Raw genomic sequence first — 12,763 nt, forward strand, 5'->3', positions numbered from 1 at the left:
CCACCACAGCAAGGTCATATCACATCGGATGGTAAAATCAGTTTTTAGTTGTCCTGAGGCCAAAAACTGCATAAAAAGCATCAGTCGGAATCAGATTGGATTATTAATTACCGAGTGACTGGCGCAAAACATGTTCAATATACTGTCCACTGTTTTCTGCAAAAAATTGAAATCAAGAAACATCATGTTCCACAAATGATCAAAGTGTTTCCGGTGTCACATTCAGAATGTGTTGCGCAATGCTTGCCTTCAATGCAGCTAAGTTTGCAGTCGGAACATTGAACACGACACCTTTCAGATAGCCCCACAGCCAGAAGTCACACAGATTAAGATCAGGTGATAGGGATGGCCAGGCTGTAGGAAAATGGCAGCCGATAATTTTAGCATTTCCGAAATAGCACTTCAACTGCAGCTTAACTTGATTTTCAATATGTGGACGTGTGCCATCTTGTATAAAAATGATCCCATTCACACATCCACACTGTTAGAGAGTTGGAATAACGTGGTTGCGCAAAAGATACTCAGTGCTTACCAGTGACAGTACAGGTAACAGGACCGGAAGCACCTCTCTCTTTGAAAAAATATGCCCGTATGAGAATTGATGCCGTAAACCCGCACCACACAGTGACCTTTCCAGGATGAAGTGCTACTGGTTGATTTGTGTGTCAGTTTTCCGTTTCCCGTATTTGACAATTCTGTGTATTGACATATCCTGTGAGATGAGATGGAAGCAGGCTTTGTCTGTCCACAAAATCTTCCACAACCAATCATTGTCCACTTCCATGCGAGCAAGAAATTCTAAAGCAAACTTCTCTTTCTGGCAGTTCAACAGGCAACAACTCGTGCACCTGGGTAATTTTGAATGAATAACAAAGAAGGATGTTTCATAGGATTTTACACACTGTGCTCACGGTTCTGTCCAATGTTTAGGCAATTCTCTGTGCACTACACGTTTGTACATAACCACTCGTCTCCTGCATTGCTGTGGTCACTGCTTCCACTGACTTTGAAACAATTCCTTTCCTTCATCTACCAGGTTGCACACCAAAAGAACTCGTCTTTTCGAATTTCCGAATCATTTTCTCCAGACTCAAGGCAGTCATCAGACCAACGCCTTTTTTCGAACACTTAAGTGTCCGGAACTTCTGCAGATTATGTGTGTACTGTCACCATTCTTGTAGACAGCTTTACAAGCACAGCACGATCCTGCATTGAGACAGTGATGGCGAACGTCGCAGACGCAAAAGGAGGAACAGCCGTGTACCCAGCGTGTTTATACCAACTTCAATGGGTTGTGTGTGTGTGGTGGGTATTTTCATTTACATATTCTGACACATACAGTGCCATCAGTTGATCAGTTTTCATGATACTTTTTTCTTCTGCCATACGTTTTCCTCCTCCTGTGATGATAATCCGTTTCAATTTGACATCATTCTGACCAGTGGTGTTATTTCTACAGCATTTTGGAAGTTTAACTTTAGTTACAATCACCCTGTAGTTGGCAAGGAAGGGATTCGAGATCCAATATTGTGAGAATAATTTGGCAGAGCATTGAAGGGCAAAGCAAGACACCTGGAGTACGTAACATTCTCTTGGAATTATTTAGGTGCTTGGGAGGGCCACCTATGACAAAACTATTCCACCTCAAGTGAGAAATCGCTGAAATGCCCTCAGATTTCAAGAAAAATGTAAAAATTCTGGTTCCAGAGAAAAGTGCAAATACAGCACAATCATTGGTGCAAAATATTGACACTAATTATGTGTGAAAGGTTGGTAGTGGTAGTTTATTTTATTTTCAGTGTTACAAAAATTACCTCTTAATGGTTACATGTAAAAATTTATTGCAACTACTTTTTGGGAGATAATTAGGAAGCATTTTGCTTTTTTCTTGTAGGATTGGGCTTCACACATTTTTTAAGGGTTCCAGTTTGGTTTTCTGTGATAGTTGTGTAAAAGCCATGAACTGCTGTATTGCTTGCCATAGTGTAATGCATTTGATTTTGTTTGATTTTACAGATGTTGGCTGTAAAGTTCACTGGGAACTTCTTTGTGAACCTTCTTGGTGTTTGGGCTGATGTCGGCGGTGGTGGCCCAGCTCGTGCATATCCAGTTGGTGGCCTCTGCTATTACTTATCACCACCAGAAAACATAATGCATATCCTGGAAGATCCTGTACATGCACTGCTGTACATTATTTTCATGCTTGGATCATGTGCATTCTTTTCGAAGACGTGGATTGATGTGTCTGGCTCATCAGCAAAAGATGTAAGTTTATTAAAGCTGAATATGATGTATGTAGTAATAGTATTTCGTAACCATGATTTTGTCTCGACAGTGACCATATATTTTTAATTAATTCCTACAGTACTTGGTGAGAAAGAGGATAAAAATGAATTGTTGTTTCGAGGCATCCCTACCCCTCCTAAAAATGGGAGTCCCTCTTAATGTAAGGTCTGTGTGCCTGGCTCTTCCTCCCCTTCCTCCAACCTCTGAGCCAATCCCTCTTTCCTTCCTGTAAAAGGAACATATAATTCAGAAAGTTAGGAATATTATTTTTATTTGAAGAGGTTTGAGATTTACACCTTCTGTATCTAAATTCTGCTGTCTTCCTGACCCTTTGTAATTTTAGCTGTATTACGTGATGACATTTTTATGGCAAATTATTGCTAAATGTGGACTTAGTTCTTCTCCATAGTTGTTGTTGGTAGTCACTTGTTCAGCCAGGACACTGTCATATTTCAGATTAATTTTTAATCCCATAAGCATCCCAATAGTGTTTCTTATTTTTTAAAGAATATTCTGTACATACAGAAAAATGAACTCCCTGGGCCCATAGCCTGGGTTGTGTGACATTCATCATGTGAAGTTGATTGTTTTAAAGCAGGAGATTTCAGTTAGTGGACATTTTCAAATGTAATGTTTCAGAATTTACAGGAGCAAAGATGGTGACGCCAGAAGGTGTGATATGAAAAAGATTTGTGTTTTGATCCTGAAGCCATGATATCAAAATACTTTTAAAACTTATTTTGTGCCAGATGTGTTTGGTAATAGTTTAAAGCTTGTGGTTTTGAGTTCCATCATGACAGGACCAAGAAAAATATCTTTCTTGTGCATAGCAAACAAGGATATAACATGTGCAGCCTATGCATTTCTCATATTCCTCTGTTAATGTTTAGGGAGCCCAAGGCATAAGATTTCTTGGATCCTAATTTTGATCACAGATGTGTGAAATATCATGTTGAGCACCTCTAAAAGGATTACATACAATTCACGTTTGTCACTTTGACATCTATCACCCTTTCATCTTCACAGTAGTTCATGTGAGATGACAGACTGGGCCATCATTGTGCGTTGTAAATCATGTACAGTATAACCCTGCTTTTATGTTTCCATAATTAACGTTTTCCCTGTGTTTGACATTTTTTATTACTCCCGTAAAATTTTCTATGTCCACAATGTTAATTTGCACCCAATTTTGCAATTTATGATTTTTGTGATTTATGCTTTATGTAAAAAATGTTCATGGAGAAAAACTGACATAGTGACGCTCGCATGGTGTTGGCTATCAAGTAGTGTTTACAAACATTGTGGCAAAGTTTCTCGACACCAGAGCACTCTACTCTACACGGATAACTCTGCAAATCACATTTAAGTGCCTGGTAGAGTGTTCTTCGAATAGCGGATTTGAACTGGTAAACGGGTAATAATTGGAACAATTCGCACCGTATCTCTTGCTATAGCCAAGCGCTACTCACTCTGGTTGCTGATAAGAGTAACCGATTTGTGTGACTGAAGGTATCGTGACCAATCAGAAACATTTCCAAACTGTCTCTACTGCACATGCACAGTTCCGTGATTGTTGTGATCGTCTTGACACCTTTGTCGAAGCATGTTTAGTGTTTTTTGTTGTAGCGCTAGTTGACAACTTCTCACTTTGTGTCACTCTAATGTTTTTGGTTTAAACACGGTGCCAATTCGGTATTCTTTCATGCTCAGCAAAATGTGTTTCAAGAATTTATTCTAATTGTCAAATGGAGTATTTATGTGTGTGTTTTTTGTGATCACACACAGTGTGAGCGGGGTTTCTACAAAACTCAGGAGGCAGAGTACCTGATAAGCTCAAAGATGACTACAATGCAAGAGCCACAGCACTGCACATATGCAAACATGACACACAATGCGTAAAAATTTGTTCTTAGCAACAAGAAAATTTTTTCGAAACACTTGTGCTGGCATGAAAAACTACATAACTGATGCAGTGTTTCGTTATTTAAATAATTAATGACAGCTTCAGCCTTTCAAAAACGTCAATTATGATGTGATGTGTGAAATAGAGGCAAACATTTCTACTTCCCAGACAGTTAACAGTTCCCATTAAGTCAGCAGTTTTTATTAGGGAATAAACCTTTATTAGATAAAGATCAGTCTGTGACAAGTATTTTGATGCTTATTATGTACATGTATCATACACAAAGTACGAAAATGCAAGGGATATCATACACGTAACTTTTACAGCTTAAAATATGGTTTCTCACATTTTATGACACTTTTTAAGTCCCTTGAAAAGTGTAAAAGTGGGCTTTCACTGTAATTTTCAAACACGTTCAACAAAATGTATTGCCTCATGATGTTATCATAAACTGACACAGTAGCCTGCAAATGGTACTTGGTATTGTTTGGAATCGGTACTACTACATCCGTATCAGTACACCGCAAGACACCTGATGTGTTATGGAGGGTGTTTCTGGTACCACTGACTGATCACTCGCCTTTCCTGTTCCACTTGCAAATGGTGTGTGGGAAGAATGGTTGTCAGTAAACCTCTGTATTATCTCTAATTCTGCAATGTTCATCATGGCCATTTCACAGGATGTATGTGGTAGCACATCGTGTAGTCAGACTCATCCCAAAAAGTACACTTTTGAAATTACAGTAGTAAACCTCTCCATGAAGCCCAATGCCTCTCTTGCAGCTTCTGTCAATGGAATTAGTTGAACATCCCTGTACTGAGTAAATGATTACATGACGAAATGTGCCACTCTTGAGTGGATCTTCTCTATCTTCCATCAGTCCAACCTAGTAAGGATCAAAGGTTAATGAAAAATGCTAGAGAACCAGTTGAAAAAATGCCTTGTAGGCCACTTCTTCTGTGGTTAAGTTACATTTACACAAGATGCTTCCTGTTATGGCGTCACTTTTTACAATTTGTTTTATGTTATCATTTTGCTGTTCATGTGATAATTCAGAGGAGGGTGAAACAATTTTGGAAGACTGACAAGGAAAGGATACTAACTTGTCATCGCCGAATTCATCCAAATTCATGGTACTTGGTAGGGTGTGGTGAGACAAGAACGTGCCCAAACTGGAAACTCCAGATGGCCAAACATTTAGGAAATAAAAGGAATTTTGATACAGATCTATCACAGTGTTCACCATATCAATTGTCCCTCTGACAGTGTTTTTAGGAAGCGGTGTTTGGCTCAGTGGTAAGACATCGGATTTTGCATTGAAAGGGTTGCAGGTTCGACTCTGCCAGGTGGCAAATATTTTTGTGCTCCTTGGCAATGTGTACACTACTGACATCACAAATAACTGCAACATCATATAGGTTATTTTATTAATCTACATAAGCACAAGAAGTATAGGTACAGGATGAAATGCAGGACTGCAAACATTTAAAAAGTGATTGTAGTTAACGCGTACATGGGAACATCGTGTATGCAAATCGATAGATCCATATCAAAATTCCTTTTATTTCCTTAACACTTGGCCATCTGGAGTTTCCACTTGGGACACTTTGTCTCACCATGCCCTACATGTACCATGAATTTCGACAAATTCAGCAATGACGAGTAGGCGTCCTCTCCTTGAGAGTTCAATATTTTGGCCGTATCTCGGCTATTGTCTGTTTCGGTGCCTCTGTGGGTGTGAATAGATGATTTTGACTTTCTTACTGATTTCATGTAAGATCAAGCATCGTAGGGTTTCTAGTTAGATGGGTTGACAAAACTTTAATTTCAAAGTAAAAATGCTTCCGTAATTGATCTCCTTAGTCTCATTTCTGCTTTCTTCAGGTTTCGTTTCTATACTAGGTTTTGACTTCCAAATCTATGGAGCAGCTCTGTTTAGGTACCAGTATTCTAACATAGTTTTTAAATCACTGTGTCTTTCACACCTTTCTTAACATTCCTTGTAATATGTGTAGTCACAATTGGTATCACAGCCTTACGGTCACTGATACCTTCTTCAGTGTTAACTGATTAAATAGGTTCAGGTCTGTCTGTAGGTAGGAGTTCTAAGAAGTTTGTTCCTCAAGTTCATTTTCTAATTATCTGCTCAAAGTAATTTTAGAATAAAAACATTCAGAATAATGTCACACAAATGACTGTCTCTGGCAGCAGTTCTGATGTCATGAGTCTCCCTCTCTATACCTATCAAGTTGAAGTATTACAAAGACATGATCAGGGAAGTCAGTTCTCTCTAAAATACTCTACCATTACAGCCCTCGGCCCATGCAGTCTATAAAAGCATCAGATTACCATTTTTGACTGATGTTTGATGCTTAACTGCACCCAGATAAATTCATATTCAGAATCCATGATAAAATCGCTAGATATTACCGAATTTCAGACAGCAGTAAATATGCAGCCACCATTGGTGACTAACCTGTCCTAACAATAACTATTCCAATCTGTATGTTTAACTCGTGCCAAAGTCAGTACAGAAATTTCTGTAATCCGTAACTGTTGGCAATGTACAGTGTGTGTTTTTCATTTTTATATATACATATATGCTAATAACTCTTTGTGGGCAGCCCTCATAGTTTTTTTGTTTGTAAGTTACGGGCAAGATGAAGTGGTACAAAAAGTGTGTCATGGAATGTATTTTATTCATTCCTCTCTCCCTCTCTCTCCTTTTTTTCTTTTTTTTTTTTTTTTTCTTTCTTCATGTTTGGGTAGTTCGTCACTATATTCCTTTCTATGTTAGATTTTCGGTGGTGTATTTAATAATACTGAAGATCATTTGTAATGAAAGGCCACATTTCCTATGGTTGGCAGCACTAACTAGACGACTGTCCCCAACAAAAGTGGCTACATATTCGCCCACAGAATGTTCAGGTGCAGTATTGTAGATAAGGTTCAAATCTAATGGGTATGTGCTGAGATATTCGACTGTAGTGGAAGTGTTCAAATATTTAGCCACCATTCGTAAACCGCAGAACATAGAGTATTGTGAGCGTTACAGGGTTAAGCTGGTCAGTTTAAATATAGGAGGAAGGCAGTGACCTGCCTCCTCCAGTACAAAAACGAGAACTATGGTGGCTGGCATAATAATTTTGTCAGTAATGCAATGCCTTTCCATAATTTGTGTGTTCAGGAAGTGCATACTTGCACCAAGTGTTTCCCCTGAAAATTTCTCTCTGTTTGCTACATGCTTTTAGAGATATTGCAGTGGTGTTGAGAGGTAATCGTTCAAGAAAATTGGAAATAGTACCATAGCAATCCCACTGCCTATATACCATTGCATAGTTTCATTTGTGTCCCTTGTCGCGCTTTCCCCTGAATTGTTCTCTCTTACCTACTTAAACATGTACTTCAACTAAGAATATTTCCTATCTTGCAGGTGGCAAAGCAACTTAAAGAGCAACAAATGGTAATGCGTGGACATCGTGACAACTCCATGATTAGAGAGTTGAACCGTTACATACCAACTGCTGCAGCCTTCGGTGGTCTGTGCATAGGAGCACTTTCTGTTCTGGCTGACTTCTTGGGTGCTATTGGTTCTGGTACTGGTATCCTCCTTGCTGTAACAATCATATACCAGTATTTCGAAATATTTGTGAAAGAACAGAGTGACATGGGCAGCATGAGTACACTATTATTCTAAGACCATTTTCACCATACATACAGGATGAAGTTGTTCCATCACAGCAGTGTCTGCTGTTAGTTGAGTAGCTGTTGTGCATCATCAGAAACATAGTTAAATGCATGATAAGTGTTTTCTTTTGTTGTAGCTGTACCAGACTATTTCCCACTATATTCTGTATGGAATTCAATGTCACATCGTAATGCAGAACTATTTGGAGGTTTCTTATTGTTTTAAGTGTCATAGACATCAGTGTTCCTGATTATTTATTGTTTTTGGGGCTGTAACTGCACTGCAAGAGACAATTGGTGACACAATGTACACATGTATAACCTGAAACAGATAGCCTGTTGACACTTCTCTGCTCTGTATGTCAATAGTGTGACATGAACATCGCCACCAATAAAAGCAGATGATAAAGATGCCACAAATATCAAAGTTTGAATTTATCACACCACTTTAACATTACTCAAATGTTCTCAACTGTGATTGAAATGCAGGAAGAATTATGTCCTATCTCTGATTCTAATTATTGGGCACTTCCTTCTTGTGGAAGGGATATACCTATCTTTCAGTATCTCCTTTACTTCCCCTGTAACCCAAACTTAAGATAGATCTCTTGAAAGTTATTTACCTAAGGATTATAATGTTTTTATGTTTTTGGCACACATTACCAAGGCTATTGGTAATAGCATTAGGAATACCTGCAAGGTTTTTTTTTCCTGTGACACCGTCTTTTATAAATCTGTCTGCGCAGTAAATTAATAAAGGTTTGACATTTTCATTCATCTCAGAAATTGATACAAGTAATTAGTGTCAAATTTGCTGTGAAAAAGTTGGACTTGACAATGACATAATTGTGACAAAGAAAAGATTGAACGTTACATTTGCTTCAAAATCTGGTCATATCAGTGTGTGTTAAGTTCTCAGATTCCTTGACATGTCATCAGAATTTTCACAAAAACTATTTGTGAATGAATTGTTTCAGGTTAAAATAATGACATAATTGTCACAGCATAATGCTTCTTAGTTATCTGAAAAAAGTCTGGGTGGAATAGCAGTAGAGTGGTTTAAGAACTGCACAAAAGATAAACCCCTCTGAATCACATTCATAATAAAATCACATAGGATTAATTTCGTTACATTGGACAGGTTACATAACTTTGTTGATGTTATAGCATTTATAAGTTTTTGTTAAAAAAATAAAGAAAGATTAAAAAAAGGTTGTGTGTGTGTGTGTGTGTGTGTGTGTGTGTGTGTGTGTGTGTGTGTGTGTGTGTGTGTGACAGAGAGAGAAGTAATTTTGTGTTGTATGTCCCTTAATAATGATAATGAGTGAACTTGGTCTTTGTGGTTTGATTTGCAAGGGTACACAGTTGTTTTTTTAAACAAAACGTGAAATCTTTCCATGTATACGTGACTGTCAGTGTGTTATTTGGTTACTTTGCTGACTTGATATATTTATTTGGTGTAGTCACAAACCATTCAGTGATCATGTGTAATAGTCACAGGTGTACAAATAGTTTCTTAATTACTATTACATTCATAGTAAATCATTTCTTTGGAAAATGGGACTGATTCAAAGTCAATGACAGCAGATGATTTTGCACAAAGAATCATTTGTACACCCAAAACAATCTCACACACCAGAGTTTTGTTACTGCCATTTAAATTTTCTGGTGTGGTTTTGGTACTGCTACTTCTTTGAGAATCTTACTAAGGAATGAAAATACGAAAGCAAAAGTTGGCATAATAAAAACAACCAATATTGTTGTGTGGTCACCTAAGTCAGGCACCACAGTGAATGGCATTAATTACAATGTGTGTAGTGGAAAATACTGAAATTTACCAACAAATATTGAGAGTAAAGCTGTTATGACTGCACTTGGAGATATATTATTCAGAGTAACACAGTGGCTTGTGAGAATAATGGTAATGCATTCTTCTTCCATGCTACATTCAATAGTACACACAGCTTGATTGTGTACCACAACCTGTTAGTACTGTGGTGGTTGGATGGATACATTCTTGTCTCTAGTTGTAGGTTTTTTGTGGTGTTCAAAAATGTTGCAGCTCATATTGTGCTGCTGTCTAGCTCTTACGTTGACACAAGCATTCATGATCGATTGCCAGGAAACGTTTTTAAACAAATATATTTCAGTATTGCATGTGCAATGTGTAAAATACCATTATAATTTCATTGGATAAGTGTCTAATATATTTGATTACCTTTCAAGATTTGATTACTTAGTGATGAATGTAGCAAGACAACCTAATGTAATGATATATAACTTGGTGATCTCTTGTAACTTCCTTTCCTCTTTGGTGACACACACACTTAAAACAGTAAACAGTGTAAGGTTTGTTTGGCATACTATAAGGAATTATTTTTTTTTAAAAAAGAAAGAAATCACTTGAATTCTTGTATTTGGCATGTTCAAGAATATTGATAATGGTGGGGATGTAAATTAATATTTCACCAAATTATCTGTTTATTTTGATAATTATTTATAGTATACAGACTAATAACGAAAAAGTTCCCTGCACACTGGGTGCTTGTTTTATATTTTGCAGATGTAATGTAATTGTAATTATGTAAGTAGGAAAAATTGTGTAGCTCTGTTATATTTTCAGAATCAGACTTTCTGCATCAGATAGTGTATTTGCACTTCCTTTGTATATTCTTTCCTGTATTTTGTGTGGTATAGATGGTATTTCTTTCAAGAAATTAGTTTTTTTAAGTGTGTGTGTGTGTGTGTGTGTGTGTGTGTGTGTGTGTGTGTAAGCATCACCTAGGATTTAAAGAGAACTCTTAAAATAGGAAGAACAGTAACATTTCATTATATTAAAACATTAGAATGTTCCCCACAAAGAAGTCAGTGAAAATATTTTGTTTCCTTTGGTGTATACTTGCCTGAATGACTGTAGCACAAGAATTTAAGTAACAAATTAAATTGTAAGAAAAGGTTGTGGATCACCATTACATGACTGTCAAAAAAGAACACATGCTACATCAAAATGCAGGAACTGTGACCTGAAAAAACATTGTAATTTGACATAATATAGATGAGGGTGTGAGTATTTGGGTAGGCCAAGGATAGAGCTCTGAAAAGAGGATTGCAGTGTGTGGGAACTGTTCATGAAATTGATATTAGAACACTGTGTAAGTACTGAAAAAATGAGTTTGAATTATTTCCAAAACAACAGTTTAGTGATAGGAGTGGCAAAAATCATCCGGTTCACTTACATTGCAAACATTGTTGGCGAACTATCTCACACTGTTTATTACCACCCCACCTCCACCACCAGCCCTAAGTGAGTGTATCTTTGGTTTAATTACTTCACTGTTACCAGTATCAAATTGACTGTGCGACTGAGTCATTAAATGCCATTTAGGAATACGATAAACAAATTCCCTTATTCAGTGTGTTTGTGTGTTTCCCTGTTAGTCTTCCAAATAAATAACCCACACTGCTTTGACGTGTTTGTAATGAACATCATAATTGTAAAAGACTTTATTTAGTTATTGTCATAAGTCAATGCAGTTCTGATGAACTGACGTAAACTGATTTAATAAGAAAGACTTTGATTGCAAATGTTAGAATTGGTGTGAATTGATGAGAATGTTATACATTACTCTTGTGATAAATCTTATAAATGTAAGATGGTTTTGGGTAGCAATGTGATGGATAATACTGGTTGAGACTTGTAAAGTTTGTATTGTGAAATGACACTAAAGTGATTGTGTCCTGAACAAAACTTTCTTCTTGAATTTGTTTGTGAACTTCCTTATCCTAACCTCCTGTTTTGTCCTATTTTTTTCTGAGACTACTTGAGAATGTAATCAGTAAACACTAAACTGTAAACGATATTCTGTAACTGATGTAAGCTGCTTGCGAAAGTCAAAGGTCCAGGGTTGAAGTCCCTGTCTGGCACTGTTTTAATCTGAAAGGAATTCTGAAGTGTCCATAAATTCACTAAGTTCTTTGGGCAAATTTGTTCATGGAAATTGAAGTTTTGTTGAAATTACTTCAGTGATGGTGTTCTTGGTAAAACTTCTGTAATTCCTTCTAAAATTTAACAAGTTCTACTTCATATAACCGTTGTCTAAAATGCCAGTGATAATTTTTGAAAGGCTAATTTCATTGTGTACAAGATATATATTTTTTCTATAATTGACATTAGGTGGAGCCTCTAATTACAGATTCGTAGTTAATTAATGTTATTACAGCTACAATAAATATACTGTGAGATACAAGTATCTGGGCAGTGGTGTTCAAGCAAGCAACATGAAAACTTGGTTTTGGGGAACTTTACTTGCAAATTCAAAATGATTAAAAGTGGGAAGGGTTCTACAAAATGATGGATGGCAGTTAGAGGAAAATATCAACTTTGCTCATTTGTGGTTTGATGATCTTAATGAAGTTGCTGACAAGTTGAAGGTAGTGTGTTGCATTTTAGTTAGTGTTGCCAGTGGTGTGGTAAACAATACAAATAGTATAAAGAACAATATGCATGAATCAGTCATTAAACCCAACTGCAATCACAACATTTCAAATTTGGTATGAGGTCAGTGAATCTTAGTACTTTAGTAGTGAATGGTAAATTTCACTGCTTTGAGTTCATTTTTCATGGATTGGTATCATCGCAAAATTTATCAGAAACCATTGCAGTGCAGCAAGACATTCAATAGCGGAAGACTGTGGTCAGTAGTTAGAGGTATTTCCATTACCACACATAAGAAAAGCAAGAAAGATATTTTATTCACCAGAACACAATTGATAATAGACTCCAAATGCAAATATATTACCCTTTTTCTTAAGTACATACTGAAACCATAAAGCATTGCACCCTTATTGATCATTTGCTTCATGTTAGGTGCCCTAAGACGTACAGT

The 12,763-nt window shown here is 36.9% G+C and overlaps 1 protein-coding gene across 1 annotated transcript in view; it reads left to right on the top strand.

Annotated features, from left to right (window-relative positions):
- LOC126185123 (protein transport protein Sec61 subunit alpha) overlaps positions 1–10,649 on the top strand; it is a 45,111-nt gene extending 34,462 nt beyond the window's left edge. The window contains exons 8-9 of the mRNA XM_049927942.1: positions 2,017–2,265; positions 7,624–10,649. Coding sequence (XP_049783899.1) covers positions 2,017–2,265; positions 7,624–7,887 — 513 coding nt within the window. The 3' untranslated portion in view covers positions 7,888–10,649. The remainder of the gene's footprint in view (positions 1–2,016; positions 2,266–7,623) is intronic.
- The last annotated feature ends 2,114 nt before the right edge of the window (positions 10,650–12,763 follow it).

This window comes from Schistocerca cancellata, chromosome 4 (genome assembly GCF_023864275.1).
Source record: "Schistocerca cancellata isolate TAMUIC-IGC-003103 chromosome 4, iqSchCanc2.1, whole genome shotgun sequence".
Taxonomy (NCBI): Eukaryota; Metazoa; Arthropoda; class Insecta; order Orthoptera; family Acrididae; genus Schistocerca; species Schistocerca cancellata.